We start from the raw sequence: 23,278 nt of genomic DNA on the forward strand, positions 1-23,278 counted from the left end.
GCTTTAATGCGTGTGTGTGTGTTTGTGTGTGTGTGTGTGTTTTTCGTCCCTGCAGGTCAAGAAGATGTGCTCGACCAGCCGTGCGTTGCTCTTTGCGCTGGCTCTCACGCTCTACGTTGTGGAAATGGCCTCGGCAGAGACGTTGTGTGGGGGAGAGCTGGTGGATGCGCTGCAGTTTGTCTGCGAAGACAGAGGCTTCTATTTCAGTAGGTTCTTTTTTTTTTCCCCCTTTCCTTTTCTTCAGAGCTGTGCAAGTTCCTCCAAAAACGGCCGGCGCAAATGTTGGTTTGCCGACTTTTTTTTTTTTTTTTTTAATTCCCCCCTCTCTCGCCCCTTTCCTACTCTCTCTCTGTTGTTTCACATCTGTTTGGATAGCTGAGACTGTCTGTGGCTGCGTGGTATGCGTGTTTGCTATTTTTCTTTCTCACGCACTGACGCCCATGCAACACACACACACACACACACACACACACACACACACACACACACACACACACACACACGCAAGTCCGTGCGCGCAAACAGCGTCAGAGAGAGAGAGAGAGAGATTGCAGCCAGCTGTGCCTCTCTAGGTCTGCTCTGCTGAGTCTGCTCGTACAGCCTGCACCTCTCATTGCATATGAAAGGGCCGGGCGGGCGAGCTGCGGAGGAACATACACGACCCCGGCGACACAATGCGCTGCTTGTTTATCAGTAAAGTAATAGCACCCCAAGAGGCATTACCAGTCACCTCAGCACCACTATTCCCAGGCCAGGAGACCACACTGATGAGCTGCTAGGAGAGGAAAAAATGGAGAGACACACAGAAAGAGAGAGAGGGAGAGAGAGAGAGAGAGAGAGAGATTGTTAATGCCAGAGTAGAGAAAAGATCATCAACGTGATTTTATCATTTCTGATTGTTGCTTCCATTGTATTGATGGTGGGGCTGGCTGAATGGCTTTATGAGGAGCATTGCCATTCATCCTCACCAGGATAAGCTTCTGTTTGCTCTGTGGCCAATGCATGTGATGCACATAAGTTCCCCTGGAACATTAATTTAAGCATGGAATGTTAACATTTGCCACATGACTGGTTTTTTAGTCCTACTCCCGCTAAAATAATAATAAAAAAATACATATGTATATTTACAATTGCAGTTATAATAAAGTTATTTGTTGGCTGTTGCCAAAGTTTGGCTGGGATTTTTCTCAGGGTGTGAATCAGAGTGTAGGGTCTTAAGATTCCCTTTTAGAAATCAAAGTAAAAGCAAAAAAAAAAGAGCCTATAAAGACCCTCTGACACAAAAAGCGGTTGTTGTAAATTGATTCAAATAATACACTAGTTGTTGATGTTATTTGCATTGTATTATACTTCTGTTTCACTGGCTGACTGTTTAACCTTGCATACTAAATCTTATATTTGGGATCACAAATCTCTTCTACTGATTAGTTGCGTGTCAGAAGCTGGAAAGCTTAGGGACCAGTCAAATGTAAAACTTTATTATTCTTATGGGCTTAATGCATACAATAAATCAATGATGGCGTTCATGTGCATATTTTGCCCTGAGGGGAGGAACACAAGTATAACAAGCTCACAAAGGCAGGTTGTTTAGTCAGGCTGTCTGCTCAGGTATCCAGCCTTGCAGTCTGCTGGTTAACATGCCCACTGCAGTTCCAAAATGGCATCCACTCTGTGTGAAATGGTACATATTTCCAAACATCAACATTTGACATTGATTTAAGCAAGCTGACCATCAGTGTGCAGCTGTAAACAGTGTTCTGACAGAGAGCTTCGGTAGTGTTCAGACTGGCTCAGTTCAAACCTGAAGCTTACGTTGATAAACAGTCCAGCCATGCCAAGCTGTGCAGACTCTCATTTTGCCTTTGGACAAATGAGCAGAGTCTTGAGTTTATCCCAAAACTTTACTCAATCATTCCTCTTTCTCCCTGGATGACCTGCTCTTCCTGTAATCAAATCGAGCTGTCCTTCTTGTGAGATGTCTCCAGCTCAGTGAGGGCTGCCAGGCTTCAGACAAGGCCTTTATTGATCATGTGTAATGTTACCTTGTGCAACCCCCTCACCTTTGCCAACTAGTTGCTTCTTCTTCTGTTGTGTTTTTGCCATTCTTGCTTTCTGTTTATCCCCATTCATTGACAATTTGACAAAACAGAAGTAAAATATTTGATTATTCTAAAGTATTTTATTTTATTTTTTTTTAACACCGTCTCTGATTTCGGGTTCCTTTGAACATGGTGTTTACTTGAAACACTCATTTTGGGATGCCCAGATATGCTTAATCAGATTATCCCTTCCAACCAAAAATATTTGTTGCTGTTCGTCGCAGATTTCCTGTTATCCTCTTTTCTCCAAGGTCTGCTACAATTGTTGAAGTAATCCTGCAAAAACAACCTCAATTCGTTACCGGAGGCCATGTGTGTGTGTGTGTATGTGTGTGTGTGTTTTTCAGGCCTCAACCTTACATTCCTGCTTTGTTTCTCCTCAGGTAGGCCAAACAGCAGGAATAACAATCATCGGCGCCCCCAGAACCGTGGGATTGTAGAGGAGTGTTGTTTCCGTAGCTGTGACCTCAACCTGCTGGAGCAATACTGTGCCAAACCAGCGAAGTCCGAGAGGGACGTGTCGTCCTCCTCTATGCAGGGCATGCCCGTCATGCCCGCGCTAAAGCAGGTGGGTCCAGAAGCAGCAACAACAAAAACACAAAGGCTTGTCCAGGTCTCTTATCTGCCCTTCCATCTCACCTGAAACACAGAGTGCAGACTGAAATCTACACAAAAACAGGTTTATCTTGTTAAGTTCTCATTGCTAAGCACTTGCAAAGTGCTGACCATTGTGGAAAACATTAGCACAGTCACAGTACATTGTATTCTGGAGATCACATCGTCAATAATCTCATGGTTAAGTGCCTGAGTGCTGATGTGGAACAAAAACAGCATGTTATGATTTTCAAAGAACAGCAAGCCGTCTAAAAATATTCCGATCCAAAAACACCTATTATGGCTCGAAGAGCTTTATCGGAATATACTTGAAACGTGGAATAGCTTAAAGACTCGACTCCTGAAAATGTCTCCAAGGCAATCTCAAAATGCTTAGTGCTTAAGATACGCGGAGAAAAAGCATAAATTATGCAGCTTTAAGATGCGAATTCTCTCTTTGACGGGAACCAAAACCAGGCTGCTGGGGAATTAGTTTGGACATGTCTCCAGTTTGTCTCAGTGGGGAGAGTTGATGGGTACAGCCTGCTCCGAGGGCCAGCTGTTCTTGGGGCTATTGAGCAGCTCTGTAGTGAATGGGGAGGGGCGGTAAACACTCTTCAAGTGGCAGGACCAAAACAAGCTATTCGCATGAAGCGCTGGCTACTCACGCATAAATCCCAGCTAGCTCAGCTGCCAGGGCTCCCACTTGTCCCAATCTCTGAGTGCTCACAACAACACCTACAACTGTTTGTCAGCATTAGCATGGATGCTCTAAAATGAGCTTCCTTTGTTTGAGTGATAGCACGCAGCTAATATGTATATGAGGGAGAGTGGCCGCCTTTCCTTTGTTACCGTATGCTAAAAAGCCCGAGCACTTATTGACAGTTTCTCTCACTTGAGGAAGCCAAAACAAGGGCAGGCTGGAGGCGAGGCGAGGTTGTTTTGACGTTCAGCTCCATAAGAATGACATTTGATTTCCATGTTAGCGGTCCAAACAATGACCGAATGTTTTCGGGTAATAAACAAAGCTTTCCTCCATTGTAACGAGCACTTGAACAGTAATCTTATCTCCGCTAATGAACTGACTTCCTCCTCTCCCTCTTTCCTCCTGCACGCCACAATAGGAAGCCCCCAGGAAGCCGCATGTGACCGTGAAGTATTCCAAATACGAGGTGTGGCAGAGGAAGGCGGCCCAGCGGCTCCGGAGGGGTGTCCCTGCCATCCTGAGGGCCAAAAAGTTTCGGAGGCAGGCGGAAAAGATTAAAGCCAAGGAGCAGGCCATCTTCCACCGGCCCCTGATCAGCCTTCCCAGCAAACTGCCCCCTGTGTTGCACACCATGGACAACTTTGTCAACCACAAGTGAGCCCGCTGCCAGCCCTTTGCACAGACAAGAGTATGAGGGTGACAAAAAAAAAAGACTAGGGGATTATAGCTTTGTCTCTGACGTCATTTCTGTGGCAGTCCTCTTTGACCTCCCCTGCCCTGTCCGGGCCCACCAGTCCCTCCCCCCTGCTCTTGTCCAGTACGTCTTGAACCCCTGGCCCTTTCCTAATGCCCCCCGATGTCCCCCCCCCCTCCACCTAAACCTCAGCCACCCTCCTCTGGCATACGAACATGCCTTCACAATCTTCCTGCCCCCTCTTCGCTCCCCTCCTCTTTCAGTCACCGATACAAAAGGAACAAACACAAGAGTTGAACAGAACTCTAACAATTCAGCTGAATGCAATTCAGGTGGATCCCCGAGCAAAGAGAGAAAAAAAAAAGGCAAGGGGAGGGAGAAGGAAGATGAAAGAGATCTGTGTTTGCGAGTGTCAAGAGGACACCTATCATAATGGTTTTTTTTTCTTTTCTTATCCCGGTGGAAGACAACAGAAAGTGAAGAACGACTTGCATGAAAGAATCCATTCCACATCATTTTTTTTCCTGAGGCAAAAGAAAACCTCTCTTAGTTCTTTTTTTTTTCTCTATTAGTTTGCACCTCTACCTATAAAGGGACTTCCACACTGTAAGGAATTATTTTGCAAAATTAGATTCCTGTTCCAGCACCTTTTTTGATCACAAACAAAAAGCAGAAAAGAGTCTGCAGAATTGCACATTGCCACGGATTACGTCAAAGTAAAGAAAAAAAAAAGGCACTATTTTTTTATGAACAATGAACGTGTAGCTTAAAAAATAAATGTCATGGTGCTAGCTTTGGGAATGGACTCAAAGAAGAGGTTGAAAGCATGTTTTTGTTTTCCTTTTTTTTTGAATGAATATTAAACTTTCCGTTTTAAGGAAAGTGTGACTTTAAAATAAAGAGAGGAAAATAAAGGATATGGGGGAGCTCCTGGCAGTGGCGCTGTCAAAAACGGGGGGAAGAGTCACTGAGGAAAAAGAAAACAAAAAACGGGCTGTGTTGGCATCTCGGCTCATGGCGAGTTCTAGTGGCTGCTCATTCATTATTAGTTCGCCAGCATTAGCAGCATGGAGAGGTGGCCCCAGACTCGGTCCTTGGTTCTCCTGTCCCTCTGATGCTGCTGGACAACACGGAGCACAACCTTGGACACACGTGGGACACTGTGGACCCTCTGGACTATAGCTGTGAGACAGTACTTCCTGTTTGCCATGCCTCTGCAGACTGCTTCCACAGGAACTGACACGGCATGGACAAAGAACAAAGTGGGATGATAATAATAATGGTTATATTTTATTTTGTCTTTTTTCATATCAATGTCTCATTGAAAAAGAAAAAAAAAAAAGGAAAACCCTGTTCAGTGTCTGGTACCGTGACATTCCTGTTTTTCCAAGTTAGGCATTTAAATTTTTTATTTTTTTTTGTGGTTTGTTTTCATGGTTATTGTTATTATATCATTTTACAGTTTAAAATAAAAGGCACAAAAATGTTAATTCAAAGGGAAAAAAACAGCAATATTGTCAACTAACATTTTTATTTTATATCAGTAGTATTCACCTGCTTTTGCCTGAAAACAAATACTTGAAAATACAGTATATATATCTATGTATGTATAAATGCATATAAGGATATATATAGATATATATATAGAAATATAATTAGTTTCCAGGGATGTTATTTTCCTTTTAGTCTGAGCTGTATCTTGCATAATGAGCCGCCAAGCTTTTGTGTTTCTTTTTTTTTTGTTGTTTTTTTTGTTTGTTGAAATACAAATAAGGGCACTGTATAAAGGCATTATTTATTTTGTTATAAAATATATTTGAAAAAAATTGGTCCAAATAATATACGTAGCACTGATGCTCAACTGACAGATTTATTTTGTATGATCTCTGTTTTTTCCAATTGGAGTTGTAAGGCTTTTTTGTAGATGCTTTGTACCAAAAATAATGTCATTTTCTTTTCTTTTTTTTCCTCATTTTGAAGTAGTTACCATAAATTAATATTTTTTTAACAGCAGCATATAGCGTGGATTGATTAAGGTGTAACGTTTCACAGAAATAGGCACATATTCTCTTAAATAGGACGGTCGGCATGGATTTCCAGAAGTGTCAGTGTGGGAGCTTCTCTCCCCCCCCCCCAGCCCCAGTTTATTGGTTAATGTTGATTGTAAATCAAGCCCACTATGTTTTTGAAGCCACTTTAGTATTGATGACCAGGTGTAATTAAATGGGAAAGACATCCAATGATCTTGTGAGGACCGTCTTTTTGGTTTAACTTACATGTGACTCAGACGAGTCACTGTATCGATGCCCTGATGTTGTCACGGTGATGAAAGCAACAAACGAGTGTGAACTAGAGGTCACTGTCTGTCAAATAGAAAATCTCTGTCTGTCTGTCTGTCTGTCTGTCTGTCTGTCTGTCACTTTCTCCATGGCGTTGGAACGTGTTGGGTTACATTCACTCCTCATAATCCCACTAATGCATCCATTATGCATTCGATGAAGGGCTATCACCCTGAAGCATTTATGATGCATTCAGGCCAAGATGTTGAGTTGCTGCTGTGTTAAAGTAATAATCTCCTTCTCGTTGCTACCCTTGTCTGGTCATGATGCCGCTTTCTTCAAACCACTGACGGGGGCCACGTTAGTAACAAAAAAAAAAAAAAAAAAAAACACAAAAAAACAAAATAAGTAAACGACATATATTTGTGCCACGATAGTTTTCACCTCCTCTCCTCGTCTGGGTCAAACGGGCCGCTCTGGAACTGAGACTAAATGGATGCTCGCCATAAAGTACTGTGGCGTAGAGTGGAGAGAACACTTTACGTCTTATTTCTGTTTGAGAGATCTGAGTGTCTGATTATATTTTACTTCAGTTGTGCAACAAAAGCAGGCAGTGCAATTATAATAAATGTTATATTATTATTATTATATTTTATATTTTTCCTGCTAGGACTGCATTCATTCACTATTGTAATGTTCATACAGGCTACTCTAGTGTTGTTATGAATGGCGTGAAAGACAACCACTTCTTCTTTTCGCTGAATATGAAGAGATGACTCGCAGAGCGAAGGCAACATTGTCTGTCGGTAGCTCATTCAAGCCTGTGTATTTTATTGATTTAATCTCTGCACGCTAGATCGTCCGAAATGCACAATTCATGTACTTTCATTTTTAATATCAATAAAAAAAAACATTTTATCAAACATACATGTGGCTAAAGGATTTACTATGTGGGTTTTTTTTTTTTTTTGTCATGTTTGATGTGTGTTTTCAGCTTTCAGTTTGTGGTGAGCCTCAGGGGAACTTCTGGGATATTTTTATATCGCTTAAACTTTGAGCAGCGTTCAAATGATTTGTTACATTTTGAGACGTCGCAAAGAATCTCCGGCCGTTTTAAGCTCATCTTTTTTCCTTCCTCTCCCTGTTTTCGTTTGGTCTTCTGCCTGCCTTTCGCAGCTGCTTGTCTGTTCCTGTCTGTCTGTCACTTATTCCTTAAATCAGCACCCACAAAATTTCAAGTAGGATGCCCACAACTCCTCTGTTATCCCTTCTCTGCATGCATCCCCTAAATCGAACCCATTGTTTTTTTGAGTGTCTGACACGCCTGTCCATCCTCTATTGTGTGTCTTTCAGTGCCAGGCAGCTTAGTTTAGCAACTGGTAGTTCTGAAATTATCACATGCATTCTGAAAACAGCACATCTTTTCATTAGTGAATATGGAGCCACACACCCTCTCGTGGGATATCTGTTACTAGGCAGATTTTCAGACATGAAGCATTCGAGGGACCGAGGTTATCTCATGTTTGACACAGTTCACGGGAGCTTTTCATTCTGAGTTTTAGCTTGGCTCAAAAAAGTTTGGACTTAGCACCCAGAAATGCAAGAATCTATTTTTCCTCTGGCCACAAAGTACGTTTTTTTTGTCTTGCAGTGATGAGATGCACATGTGTTCTCGCTGGCAAAGTGGAGAGGCATGTTTGGCTATCGTTGCAGGAGCTCATGTTCTGTGTTTTATGGTCATAAATTGCTCTATTAAATCACCTTTGAGACAGGACAGACGGTGCACGTCCGCACACATCAGGTACATACCAAGCATTTGCATGTGATCGTATAAAAATTTCCATGCGTTTACTCTCTAAGCAAACGAATGCGTTTTTTTTTGTTTTTTTTTCATTCATGTGGTTTGATTGATGAATGAAGTATTGGCGCTGACTGTTTAATAAGTAACTTTCATTGACTGTGTGCTTTAGAGGAAAATAAAAAGGCACACATTGAATCAACAAGAAACAGAAATATGTTTGCTCAGCTGAAATATATTGAGTTCTGCAAGTACTGATTTTATTTATCTATGCTGAGAAAACATAATTCTTTAAAAGTGAAACCAATAGGCGTTTTTTTGTTTTGTTTTGTTTTTTTCCGGGTGTGTGTGTGTGTGTGTGTGTGTGTGTGTGTTTTAGCACTCTCACTTTGTAAGGCCCTTTGCTACCTAGTGAGAACCCAGGACTCCGTATGGGGCCCCATATGAAGAAGTGCTGTTTTTGGGTTAGCATGTAGGTTTGGGTTAGGGTCAGGCTTACCCTCTAGAAATGAATGAAAATGAATGGAAGTCAGTAGGATAGGAGATAGAAAGATATAACACGTGTGTGTATTCTGGGAAACCTGCTTCCTGCAGATGCCTAGAGTGACTCTAAATTGAAAAGATATGATCGATTTCCTTTCATGACAGGACACCGCCTTGCATGACATAAATCAACCTGAAACAAGCCAAGCTGTCAGCGCCGGTGAAGTTGGTGACGTGTTTCAGTGGCATGGCTTCAAAGAGGTGATTAAAATATAGAGGAGTTATGAATCTAGCAGTTGTGCAAACATCTCAAAGGAACTGGATGTGTGGTATGCATGCAAATAAAAGAAGTGTATTTTTTCTTTTTTGACAAAGTCAAGATACATCTGAGGCCAGGATTGTGAAGTCACCAGAAATGAGTAAACATTAGTAAGATGCCAAGGGGCATCTCCAGAACGTTCTATGCGAGGTGGCCAGATGGGGCGTGGGGCAATAAAAAGGCTGGGAAAAGCCACGCAGAACAGTGATATGTAATTTTAATTGGTTATTCGTCACTGTGGCAGATCTTAAAATTTAGCTAAATAAATAAAGCTTGCGTCATAATTCTGAAACAACCTAATATTCTGTTTTGAACGCAAATATACTGTCAAATGAGCTGATTTGATATGTTGCAACTAAGCTGTCTTACTCAGGCTCCTTGTTGCTTGTAGAATTGGTTTTAAGGTCCTTAGTATGACATTGAAAGCTCTTTATGAACTTGGGCCAATTTACATTATGAACTTTCAGTGTAATTATATTGCATACACTCCAGAACATAACAGTGATTTACTGCCAATTTATAAAATACCCACTACAGTAGCCATATACTATGTAAAAATGGATGTAAATAATTGTAAAGTGATGCTTTGGAAGCTAATTCATTAAACAAAAAATATGGCTCAAGATGATCGTTTTACCTTAGCTTTTAGGAATCATTATTAGTTGCTTTATTGTTGTTTTTATGTTTCTAATTCAATCATAAAATTCAACCATGTGTTTATTTTTGGATTTTGCCATGCTCATTGTACTTTGAATGGATTTTTATACCGTTATATTTGGACAAGCTTTGTGACGTTCGTGTAAAGGACTTTGAATTTGAGATTCAAATTTGTAAAAATGTGCTAAACATTTACTTTCTTACACGCTCTTCTTGCCACCCGAAAAATTGTATGCCCATGAAATTAAAAACTCTGTAGCCCTTCTATTTTTATTTTTTATTTTTTTTCTTTTACATAGAGATGTGATCCTGGCATTATTTAAGAAGTGGGCCAGGACCAGAGTGAAAGACAAAAATGGGGATGCTATAAAGGATTAAAAAAAAAAACGGGAATAGATAAGAAAAAAAAAGAATAAAGAAACAAGTAAATGATCAAAACTTGTCCTTTACTCTCCACATTTCATGCATAGAAATATTGTGCATCTAGGACTGCCTGACCAGCGACGCCTCCACCTTTAATTTAACTGCTGGAGCTAAATGAGTCGAACAACATGATCTTTTACGTCCATCCCTTTGTGAACTTCGGAGCAGAGTGTAGATGTGGGTGGCACTGCTCCTCCAGGCTTGACATTGGAGACTGCCAAAGAGCACACTGGAGTTAGTTGTGGTTGGCCGGATGCACGGGATGCATGTTAGGCCTGGCCAACTATTGAGGCACAGGGTTTGGCAGGTCCGGACCATCGCAGCCCAGCGTGGCCACACAGGCCAATTAAGATAGCCCTCCTCTGCTCCTTTCTTCTCCTCTCCCCCTCTGTCTCTCTATCTCTCACTTCCCTCTCTTTATCTATTACTTTGTCTCTTGTGCGCTCCCTCTCTCAATCGCTCAGTCCTCACAAAGCATGGTTGCACATTCCTCCTTTGCCCACTTTTCCTCTCTAATTGCTGTGGACTGAAAAGAGGATGGAGGGAAGGCAATGAGATTGAGAGAATGAGACAGTGAGAGAGAGAATTAGGAGAAAAAGGGGTCATACCGCAGCACCTCAATTGCCAGAACAAACTGTACTGGCTCCCTGTGATAGTCAAGTGCATTCACGGTGTGTAAAAGCGTAAGCATTCAGTGTTCCCTGTTTTAGGTAATTAATCAGAAACACAACCATATGGATGCTTTCAACTCCAAGAGTTTATAATGTGAAACATAAATCTGTCGACATCTTTGCATGGGCTCCGAGGTGATTGCTGCAGAGACTGAGCATAAAGAGCGAATTGTGTTTCTTCAGCGCCCCACAAAACTATCTAATTGTCAATTTCTAATCAGCCAGGAGTTGCGAAAAGGCTTTTGTAATTACATAACCTCAGGTTCTGACATATTAACAGGATGATGGAAATCTTAGTGGATTTTGAGCAGATTAAAACACCAAGGAAAGAAGAGGAAAAATGCCAAGAGGTATTGAAAGAGGCTTTAGGGTCTCTTTGCGATTTTCAGTATTCTTGTTGTCCTGTTCATTAAGGCTCCAATACTGTAATCCAGCTATAAAGATAATTTTGGATAAAAAAAAAAAAAAAATGAATCTTTGACATTAAAAATGTTATGTTTGCCTGGGTTCGGAGGTGATTGTTTCATGGGTGAAACAAAAAGGAAAAATACATTTCTGGGCAAACCAAACAACTGCACAATGCCAGTGTTTGTTTTATTTTTTTAGTTCCAAAAAAAGCATAAGAAGAATTCATGCATCCCACTCACGCACTAAACATAGAAAGCCTCAAATGCTGCATTTGTAAAGTTTTGCAATTCTGAGGCTTTCGGTGTTTTTTTTTTTTTTTTCAACAAACACTGAAAGGTCAGAGACATGGCAGAGCAATGTGGATGTCGCTGAAACGTGATGTTCTGGAGGGTCAAAACATGGAATATGGGGCGGTTTTCGCCGTACAACAACAGCAACAACAAAAACATAACAATCAGGGAAGTGGTTTCTAGTGGTGTGGTGACTGTGTGACTGCAGGACAATTTCCTCCAGCCAAAAAACTAGGGGTTAACTTCATGCTCAGATGTTTTCTGTGTGGCACAATCTATGTTTGGTTGATACTTACTTTCAATGTCCAAAAGTTACCTTCTGTGACCTCAATTTGGTAATTTAACAAGTCCGGAATGTCAGTGCAAACATAAAAGTCAGCATTTTTGTCACATTATAACCACAAACATCAATGTATCCATGTTTCAGGAAAACACAAAGTAACATTTAAATGTTAAGTGGGGGTTGGGGGGAATCCTACATGGGTTTCAATGTTTTCGATGACAATAACAAAAAAACCCCAAAAAAAACAGCATGCTGATTCCCTGAATGTAATTTTCACTGTAATTTCAGCTGCAACCCTTTAGGAGTATAGAGCAGCTTTGCACATCTAGAGGCTGAAATGTCTGTGTCTTCCTCTCAAGTTCAGTCAGGTTGTAAAAACAATCTGCTTATGAACTAAAGTTTTCAAGTCTTTTCGCAGATTCTCAGGTGGATTTAGGTCTGGACATTGACTTGTGAATTTCAACAAAGGGGAATTTATCAATCTAAACCAGGCATGTCCAGTTCTGTAACTCAAGAACTCTATAGGTTTTAGATGCCCCCTTTTCTTCAACACATCTTATTTAAATTGCTAATTGACTCTCTTACCATGTTGCCATGCTCTATAGAGGCCTGTTAGCAAGCAGTGTGGTTCTAATGTGTCAAGTGATTATCATATAAAACATGCAGGGCACCAACCCTTAGACTGACACAAACCAATCTCTTGTAACAGACTGACTTTAGGTTTAGGCACAAAATCCTGAATCTGCACAAAATCCTGAATCTGCAAGATGATCCTCAGATTCAGTTACAAGCCTTTTCCAGCTGAAAACACGTTTTCTCTGAAGACTTAAGTTCCTGCTCCCCCCCTCACCCCGTTACCAGCCTTACCACAGCATAATACTTCCACCATTGTGTTTCCCAGTGGAGACATTGTTTTCAGTCACATGTGCTGTGTAAGTTTTTCTCCCTCCACATGGTGTTTTAATGTAGATCAAAAAGGTTTTTTTTGTTTGTTTGTTTGTTTTTTATCAACCTGCTGTTGATAAAACACCTGCTGTTGATTTATTCCCCACTTAACTTGTGGTAAACTGTGAATGTAAATTATTGTGGTTTTCATTTGAAAATGGCTGACTTTTAATCACACTTCCATAAAGTCTGATTATTGATATTTGTGGATATATCCAGATCTATAAAGGGCATATTGTCTGCTTCTTTCAACAGCCATTACTGCCATAATGTTTTTCTTTTACGATTATGGATTGAACGGAGGCTTCCGTAGCCCAGTCCTCTTTAGGACATTTGCTGATCTGTCCAGTAGCTTTTTGTTCTCTATAGTTCTTTGACAAACTTGTGTAACCTTCACAGGACAGTTGCATTTATAGAAAGATTAACTTGCGCACAGATTGACGTCAATCCATCTGTTTGTATTTTATTAAATGCTAAATATTGCTTTTAATTAAACTTCGTTAAAGGTCAGCGTTTTGTAACATCTAAGTGTTCGTTACATTAGCATTACCCAGATGACTCCTTACTTCACTCTTTCGGGGAATTTATCATTGCTTCATGCCAGTGTCGCCGTGCAGAGGTCACTGAGGCACTACATGAGGCCCAAACAGACACGCTGAGCACCGACCCGCTATCCTCATAACCACCGTAAAACTGAAGCAGAAAAACGTATTCACTCGATTTAACAATAACAATGAAGCGTGAAGAATTTAATCTTTAAAACGCGAAGACAGACAATGAGTGATGCTGGCACTTGTCGTGCCAGTGGAGACATAATAAAGCAGGCTTCACAATCACCAGGGACACTCCCCTCAATGTTTGAACAACATATAATTACAGATCAGTAAAGGAGAGCCTATTCTGAGGGGAAAATAGCAATCTCTGTTAATTACAAGGCAGCCTATGATCCATACCTCTCCCTCACTTCAAAACCCTGTGCTGCATGAGTGAGTTGGGTTAGCTGGCAATAATGTTTCTGTTCAGGTAGATGTGAAGAGCTCAGAGGGTGGCAACAATGCCATGTGTAATAACACACAAATCGCCAAATAATAAAATAAATAATTTTGGCTCCTAAAAATGTCTGTTAAACTAAAATCTACAGCGCTGGAAAGCAAATGTGCCCCTTTGCATATGCCTTTTGTTGTGCTTAAATGTTTCAAATTGTTTAATTTGCGACTACAGATAAACACTTGAGTTTCTCTTGCTGGGATATTAGTATTTTAATCCTGGAAATGTTCTTTGCTTGCTAGAAGGCTGACTTTATGACTGTCTTTATGTGGCTCTGAAGATTCAGGTGTGAATCCATCACTACACTCCAGTTTTTGGCCTGATCGCTAGTTTCTAGTTGTAATAGCTGAAGTTGTGTGTTGACGTCTAGATTGTTCCTGTAATGTAGAGGTGTGTTTCATCAGCATAGGTGTCATAGCTAATCTTGTTTTCTGCTATAACCTGAGCTAGAGGGAGCATACAAATATTGAATAGCAATAGCAACATAAGGAAAACCTTTGATTTCTCTTTGGCCCGCAAGAATTTCTTTTTTTCTTTTAACTCCTAATTTCTTTCTTTTTTTCTAAATCATGAACAGTGACCTCTTTACTCAGACCCAGAGATGGGTCTATTAGACCCTACACTGTGCGCGGTCCGGCAGGGTCACAGTGACCCTGCATGCGCTCTTATGAGGTTTTTGTGTGTGTGTGTGTGTGTGTGTGTGTGTAGGTGTGTGCGTGTGGTTTTGTGAACTGTCGGTCCATCAGTTTCGCTGCTGTCCAACCGTGACATTTGCTGCACGCCCCCTGAGCATCGCAATAAGACGGTGGGACGGTTACATATTTTTCTGTGTTCTTTTGTTACCACCTGAATGGCATGTCAATGTGTTCTTTAAGTAATTTTGGTGGCCTATCCACTCTTGAAAAGGCTGCAGTCTTAAAGCTTTAAAAATTGCTTTGTGACCCTGTAATGACGTCAAGGTTTCTAATGCTATGATTTCACTTGACTCGAAAATCTGCAGATTTGGGCATGGTATGTTACTTTTTGAGATCTTTACTCCTACTTCATGTTTTCGTTTAAAGTGCTTTCTTGGAAATCACTTAAAACCCATTTTGGTAAAAGCCAAAAAAGGTTTGGCTTTTACTAATGAACTGAACTCAGACCTTAATGAAAAAAAAAAGTTTATTGATTAAATTATGATTTCTCATAAAAGAGTGCATTTACATTTTCAAACAGGGGGTAGGTTTGGAAATATGTGAAACTTTTTAAAAATCAACCAATTATGCCAGCAGTGTATTTAGTTGTCCTCCCCTCCCCCCCAACATTTAAAAATCACAAACAGTTCCCTCAGGACGTTCTTTCAATTGACAAGTGTTTAGTTGGTTGTTTGTGCAACACTTGAATGAGTTCCAGCATGTGTTTCCAGCTGTCATTCTTTCAGACACACAAACAGGCTCCTACACCCTCCAGCTAACAGTGTAGGCACAATATGGATGTTTGTCTCTCTCTAGTCCCATGAATGTTGTGGTTATCTTCCCAAACCGAGTGAAAGTAGTTCTATACTGACCTTTACCAGCTCTCAGGGGTTATAAAGTTCATTCCTTCTTTTTCTTTCTCTTCCTCTCTTTGACCTTTTACTTTTTTGTGCAACTTCTGTTTTTATGTGTTGCAAGGACTTCTGCTGAAGTTCTTTTTTTGTCTTGATGCGCAAAAAAATCGCCCATAACAACATTGCCACCAACTTTCGATTATTAATCTGCAGAAATCTTTTGCATGGGAGGATGGGGATTACTCTGGGTACTTTCAGGGGCAAAGTGCTAGACTCTGCTTCTGTTTTCCTGTACCATTGTTGTTCCTGCTGCTGCTGTTGCTGCTGTTGATCTCCTGACCCATTGGGCCCCCGGGAGGGAGAGGTCTTCCCATTTTTGCTCCTCATTTTCCCTCTTAATTGCCCTTCCTTGCCACTTCATATTGTTTTTTGCCAGACTGCTGGCTCCCTATTGGTTACTCAAGTCACCAGGTGATCAACATTTGTGGAAAATCAGCAGGGTGAAGTAAAAAGGGAAAAGCTTACATTTCAAATCAAAACCATGCAGATAAAACTGGGTAAAAGACAAATATACAACAACAACACAGTTCCACCTTGGGACAATTACGCGACAATTTATGACAAATTTTGCAGCAATTGTCGCATGTACAACATGACCAAAGGATGCAGATATTTCTTGGGAAATTGCTCCAGGAGGACATCACAGTTATGCCATTTGGATGCCACAAGCTATTCTCCTTTGAGAGCTGCCATGAAAACTGCACTTGTTTGTGTTTGCTGTGCCACCTTTCTGCCCAAGATTGTCAATTTAATCTCTTTCTTCAGTAAAGCGGGCAGAAAGATGTAAATTTGAGGGCAGAGTCAAGAAGCAACAAAGTTTTTGCTAACTACTTCTGCTTACATAAACTGATCAACACAAAGGGTACTTGCTCGCAGGAAAGCAAATATGCATACAGTACTTGAATATGCATGTATATTTAAAAACAGGCAAGTATGAACATGTCAGTGCCGCTTCACACACACACAGAAACACACTTATTTGTGTTCATGGAGCCCTGCTAATGATGGGTGGCAGCTTGATGTTTGTGTGTGTTCCAAAAGAATTGGCATTACTACTTGGGCCAAATCAGCAGCCAACAGCAGCAAGCTATTAACAAAACAGTTTCTTTGTTTGTTTGTTTTTTTTTGTTGTTGTTTTTTTTTCCCTTTTCTTTTTCTTGAGAGGCGCCAAGCAATTAAGGGTTTGCCTTTGGGAGACCAGCAAACCATGCCACAGCGGAGAACGTATGCAGAACAATAGAAGACATGTTGGAGGAACAGATTTTTATCCTGGCTGGTGGCATTTTAACATATGGAGAGCAGTTCAGACCATCCTGGTCAGTGTTATGACATTCAAACTGAGATAAAAAAAATAAATAAATAAAACAGGATTGGGAGGCAACTGCTCTTCACAAAGGACGCCAGAAGTGACAATTTGCCTCAAAATGTTTGTCCCATCAACAACCGGTTTGATGTCAGTGAATTACTGCTGGCTGACAGGCTGCGTTCATGAATTTAATACTAGCAGATGAAAAGAGCTCTTGCCATTCGTGGCCATGAGGCGGTAAAACAACAGCAATCAAACATAAACAACTCCTGTTAAACTGCTTTTTATCAGCTGTTATATTGCACCACTTAAACAAAGCAGATAAGCAGATATGAGGAGAAGGATGGAAACTACTTGTTCACCTCTGCAGTTATTAAATGAAATTTATTACTTTAAATGGAAAAAACTACTTCAATTTCCAATACCTAACTGCCTATCAACCTATCTATCTATCACTTTTTAGACATTAATCAGAGCTTGATGAAAAACATGCTTAACTCCGTACAGGTTCTTATTTCAAAATGGTACTTGTAATCTGAAAATTTTAGATATATTGGAACAAAAAATTAAAATCTGTTTTATATGTCTTATGTACGAAGAGACTGGGGAGTCTTTTAAACCTGTCCTCTGTATGGACTGTGGTTATAAAAACAGTTTGCCCTCATGCCCATATTGCATCAGCGCGTTGCCAGCAACCTCACAGGTCACAGGGTCCATAGTCTACCCGATGGTGCAAAAATCACTGCTCATTATGGGAAAAGAGATAATCTGAGATAAATAGGGCAAGTGTGCAGCATGGATGGGCTTGATTAATGTTCAGCCACATAATGCTAAATGGGAGGATGCGGCTGAGTCATAAAAGTTGGAGAATGAGAGATACTGTGGATTTATAGAGCTGGTAGGGGTAATGAGTAGACAGGCTGTTGTGATTGAGACTGAGAGCGACACTTCAGATGAGTGATATAGGTGGGGAGTATATGTGGAGCTGGTACCAGAGCATGTGGTCAGGAAACCTTATTTTGTTCAATGCAAATTAAATCAACCACTACTATCATCACTGTTTTACAAAGACTGTAATTATATAGGCACCAGGCCCCCCTCGACCCTTCAAGGATAAACGTATGGATGGATGGATGGATGGATGTTTGGATTATTGTCATGGTGACAAGGCAAAGTAACATGACTTTTTAGCTGGGTCACTTTCAGTTTTAGACATGATTGTGAAACCTTTTTGGACTTCTCTGTTGTTATGAGGTACAAAATGAAAAACAGACCTAGAAAAGAGAAAATGACCATGTTTCCCAGGCTGTTTTGTTTTGCTAAGGCCACTTTATGCTAATCGCGGTTGTGGGTTAACTTTGAATTGACATGCCAATTATGTACTTTGTCCAGACGAAAGACATATTTCTAGTCCGCACAGTGGATCCTTCCACCTTATGAAAATCATCCATACCCCCCCATGAACATTTTTAGATGTTGTCCCAATTACTGGAAATTTCAGTGCACTTTCTCAGGATTGTATTTGATAGACCAAGAGTGAATCATTGTAGGGTGGAAGGAGAATACATGGCTTTCAAAAAATGTGGTGCATGCACTTGTATTCAGCCCCTTCTTTCTTCTGACATGTTTGTTGTAGTAAACACAAGTGGATTCCTTTGTTTATAACAAATTATGACATCTCATTAGTAGGTTAAGTTCTTATATCTGAAGGTTTCTGGGGGTCTGTGGTTCTTTGTGGCTGAATTAGTAAATCAGCTGCAGCTTGTGGAGAGGCTACAGCCTCCAATGCGGTTGTCATGGGTTTGTTTCCCGGTCTCGGGCCATTTGATGACTTCCCCTTCTCTCTCTACCCTCTTTCCTGTCAAATTACTGTTTACTAAAGGCTGAAAAAAAATCTTTAAAAACGAAAAGTTCCCTGGGGTTTTTACTACTTGACTTCATAGCTTTGTTTTCATTTTTTTTGTGAATGAAAAACAAAGCTATGAAACCTTACTAATCCGTGTTTCTTTTAACGTCATTAACCCAGAACATCATGAGTTACTTCCTCTTGTTGCTGCAGCTCCAGCACGCCATGAGGTTTTGAATGACCTAGAGATGATGTAACCATAATGACTTCAACCTCGACAAACATTTTTGGCCATCCTGGTTTGTCCCCTTCTCCGTGTTGGCTAATTCCTATCGTTGTAAAAGTGCATGTTCCCTAAACGCATGCCTGCCCATGTGTTTTCTTTTCTTTCTTTTTTGTTTTTACAGAATTTTAAAAGTTTTTTCTCAGGTGTTTGTGTGTAAAATGTGTTTATTAGAAGTTTCTTTGACAGGTAACCAGGAATTATCCGGTGGCTTGCTCCCCAGACAGACCGTGCGTACACAGTGTACCATGGGCAGTAATTGTGGGCTCAACGGGGAGCGAGGCTACACCAAGTTAACCTTATTATTATCATTAAAGCGAGAGTTAGCCAGCTGTCTGAGACCAGGTTAAACAGACAAACTGTCGCTCGGTGAATCAGGTGCCCACTAGTAGCAATTACTGCCAGGTCATCCCTGCAAATAACAATCTGTCTTTATTTAAGCTGCGCCTGCTGAAACAAATTATTGAACATTTGAAAATAAAAGGTTGCACTACTGGTTTTCCTTCTCTAGGACAGCGAGGCAGTGTGTTGCGAAATTGTACTTTATTGGCCCCACAGGTTTGGCCACCTGGAGTCATCGCTCTTGTAAACAATGAGGTCTCCTCAGCTCCTGTTCCCGAACATCCAGCTGCGAGTTTCTGTAACAAACTGTACCTGTCCTTCTGCTCGGGGCCCATTTAACAAGTGAAACCGCACAGGCAGGTGCTCAGCTTTACTCCAACAGTGTTGACAAGGATTGCGATTATTCGGATGGGGAGAAGTGAGCCGATTCCTGAAACTCCCCCAGTTTGTTTCGTTTCAACCTTTTTCAATGTTGCAAGTTCAAAAATGCCAGACACACCAAAAATAAGAAGATAAGATAAGACACGATAAAAGTGAGAAGTAACATTAATACATTGCTGACCATAAACATTAATGTCCCAATAATTTTTTAAGATCTTCTCATCTTAAACATGAAAATTATTAAATGGTCAGCAGGACAACTATTAGTCATGCACTCCATAAATCTGGCCTTTATGGAAGATCTGAAAAGAGAGCGCCACTTTGCATTTAAAACCATGAGAAGGCTAATTTAAAGTTTGCAATGCGCCATAAAAGGAGAAAAGCAAAAGGTTAAAGAAGGTGGTGCAGTGAAATCAGACACAAATGCAACTTTTTGGCTTCCACGCAAATTGCTGCTTGTGGTAGAATACTAACGCCATACATCAGCCCATATCACACCATCCCATGGTGAAACACGGGGGTGGAAGGAGAGTACTGTGGGGATAATCAAGAATGGGTACAGAAGTTGCTCAAAATTGGTGGGAAGATGAATAAAGACAGCAACGTCCTGGAGAAACCAACCAGCAGCTGCAAAAATAGAGACCTGCGTGGAAGTTGACCTTCAACAACTCAATGGATTGTTTAAAATTAAAGCATGTTAATGACTTAGAATGGCCTAGTCCAAGATCTTCCCTAAATACAATTGAGAATCTGTGGCAAGATTAGAAAACTATTGCTCACAGATGCTCTCCAGCCATTCCAACTAAGATTGAACAAAAAAAATAAAAAATAAAAAATAACCATTTCTGAAAAAGTTCAAGGGATATGAATACTTGCATAACACTGATTATTTTTTTCCTTTTTTTTGTTCTACTCAGGGTTTCTTTGAGGACAAGTATTTTCCTCAAAATAAGAGGAAAAAAACCCCTTCTTACTATGGATCTCCCGCAGGTCAGAGGAGAGACAGAGTTCTTGCGACAGACTGGCAAAGCAAACAAAAACACGGAGCAAAACATCCCCAGACAACAGACAAAGTTTTATCAATAAAGATGTCCTTTCTATGAAAATAAACACACCGGCCAAACTAAACACGACACCGGATCCAGGACTGTTGTCAGACGTTCGCCAGCAGACGTTGTTGAGGGGAAGCGTGCGGTGCGGGGGATAAGCGATGACGCCACAGGGCCTTTCCCCTCCCTTTTCCCTGAATGTTCCTCCCCACCTGTCCTGGTCCACATTCCTGCAGTATCACCTGCTCCGCTGTGAGTGAACCCCACAGAGACTGTCCAGCGGGTCTCTCTGTCCCAGGCTTCCCAGCAGTCTGACAATAAGGGATGATGCATCTGTCAGCTCAGCTTGGCTCCCCTGAGTCAACAATATTGGGCTTTATTTTTATTTATTTATTTTTTTTGCATAGCGGATAACGGGGAGGGGAACAAAAAGAGAAAAACAGGGCGATTAAAGGACTCGGTCACACTTTTTTTTGTTATCGTGCACGTCTGAAAATATGTGAATATAAAGGAAACAAAATACACTGTACATCACAGGTTTTTGTTGTTCTTCTTCAGGGTTTTTACTCGGGTCTTTTTTTTTTTTTTTACCAACCAAGATTTTAACATCAGCTCCCACAAAAGAAAACAATCTTTGACGTCTTAAGACAGTAAAAATTAAAACTTGGAGAACAGAGCAACATGTTTTGGAAACCTCAGACATCTTGGAAGAAAAGCAAAGAGAGTTTTAATATCTTCGATTTACAAGGCACTTTGTGTGTGCGTGTGTGTGTGTGTGTGCGTGTGCGTACGGATGGTTATTCAAACAACAGGTGCCAAATATAACATGGCATAAAGGCAGGGAGTTATCTCAGTCAAACTTCCTGCTTGTGCAGAAACAAACATTAAAAAAATAAAATAAAATGGGACAGCGTGTAATTTTGAGCACGCTGGTACGGTGACTGTGTGCAATACTGAGTGTTATTTGATAGAAGCGTGCCTAAGAGGATGCACATGTGTGCGTACACGCAGCATCTGCAGCTGTCCGTGTGTGTGTGACAAAGCAAAACAGTGGAGGGAAATGAATGAGGTATGTGCAATGGCTTGCTGCTCTGTTATGTTCATTACGAACAAACGCATGTCAGACTGCGTGCGTGTGCGTGCGTGTGCGTGTGTGTGCGCGCGCAACTTCCATGTGTGTCTGTCTGCTAGAGTGTGTTCACAGAGTTTCAGCACAAATTCCTGGGAAACAGTAGGAGGCATGGAAAAGGTCCGCGACGCAGTGTTTGCTTGTCAGAGTGTGTGTAACATCACTGACAGCAACACGAGACAGATGCTGACACTGTAGCAGATTACCAAGCAAACAATGGTTATCGTCAATCAGCTGACGTTTCTCCCAATTTCCCAACTGTTTCAGGTCGAGAGGAGCCTTCGATCCCGGTACGAGTGGGAGTGAGAGCCAGCCTGTTCTTTGAAATCGTCCTTGCTTTTGTTACTGCTGGAACATCACAGATGTGTCCGTAGGACATTTTTCCTGAATGTCCATTGAATATCTAGAATGCAACTTTGTTTTGTACAAGGTTGGGGTAGTTCCAGAAAGCACCTTTAAATCAGTTTTACTTCGGCTTCAAAAGGAGCACGCAGTTGTTGCCGCTCATTGTAAAGATTTGGAAAACGTAAATGAGTTGCAGTAGCATAATCGTACAAATGATTTTTAAACCCAAAATTTATTTAGTTAATTTGTTTAGTCGAGAAAAAAATAACACAAGGAAATAAAATACTTTTTTATGTGTGATGTATGGAAAACAATCTGTGAAGAAACCGTGTTGGAGTTCACAGCATCATGAGTTCTGGACATTTAAAAAGTATATATTGTCCCATTAGTCAGAAAACTGAAAATTTGTCATGATTGTGTTTTTCAGTAGGATGCTAACCCAAAACACATGGCCAAATTAAATTACAGAAATAGTTAGTCAGACTCAAAGGCAATCTTCTTTTGGCCATCTTGATCTCCTGACTCAAATCCTATAAAACTTTTGTGAGGGGAGCTGAAGAGAAGAGAGCATGAGGGCCCTGGGCTCTGGATGATCTAGGGCACAAACAGCAAACATGGTCCAGATGGACTCATGTGGTCAGTGAGGTCATCCAATACTTAAATAGTTCAGATGACTGAGAGAAATTATGCAAAATTACACGGGTGAAGATCCCCTTCCTCATAAAGTTAGAAAACACAACGAGGCTATGCTACCGAAATAAAAGATTATCTATTGTTTGCACATCTTAAAAGGAGCTTCAACAAACATGGCGGTCTTTGCATAAGCATATAGTCATATTCACTAAATTAGAATATGGGTTCTGATGAGGTTCATATTAAAAGTACCTTTTGAAATAGGAACTTTTAAGAAGATATTAAATATGTCTTTCATTAGACCCACACCTGTGCATTAAGCATGTTTTTATTAGCCTGATGTAAAATTCTATTATATTATATTACTAATGTTATATAATCATATATAACATAATATTGTAATATTCTGTAATCTCAAATGTCATGTTTTCATTAGCAGTATGCAAAAAACCATCATCATTAACAAAAATCAACAGAAAAGTTTTAAAACATCAGTCTGTGTGTAATTCATATAATTTACTTGAGTTACTGAAATACATGAACTTTTCAATAATACTCTAACTGTCTGAGTAATTTTTGTCATCACGTTGTATTTTACTTAGGGGATTATTAGGGTTGCATCTTCAATAAAGTAGCAGTTCTTGCCAAAAGCAAAAGTCTTCTGCCTAAAAGCACAGCGA

At 40.6% G+C, this 23,278-nt stretch overlaps 1 protein-coding gene and 1 long non-coding RNA gene across 2 annotated transcripts in view; one reads left to right on the forward strand and one right to left on the reverse strand.

Annotated features, from left to right (window-relative positions):
* igf2b (insulin-like growth factor 2b) overlaps positions 1-5,435 on the forward strand; it is a 6,568-nt gene extending 1,133 nt beyond the window's left edge. The window contains exons 2-4 of the mRNA XM_007561419.2: positions 56-206; positions 2,483-2,667; positions 3,818-5,435. Coding sequence (XP_007561481.1) covers positions 56-206; positions 2,483-2,667; positions 3,818-4,057 — 576 coding nt within the window. The 3' untranslated portion in view covers positions 4,058-5,435. The remainder of the gene's footprint in view (positions 1-55; positions 207-2,482; positions 2,668-3,817) is intronic.
* Positions 213-2,549, reverse strand: LOC107837251 (uncharacterized). The gene is made up of 2 exons (XR_001663261.1): positions 2,460-2,549; positions 213-2,375 (listed from the first exon to the last, which is right to left on the reverse strand). It is a non-coding gene; the product is annotated as an uncharacterized LOC107837251 (long non-coding RNA).
* Positions 5,436-23,278: the final 17,843 nt, after the last annotated feature.

Source organism: Poecilia formosa, unplaced genomic scaffold (assembly GCF_000485575.1).
Source record: "Poecilia formosa unplaced genomic scaffold, Poecilia_formosa-5.1.2 Scaffold126, whole genome shotgun sequence".
NCBI lineage: Eukaryota > Metazoa > Chordata > Actinopteri > Cyprinodontiformes > Poeciliidae > Poecilia > Poecilia formosa.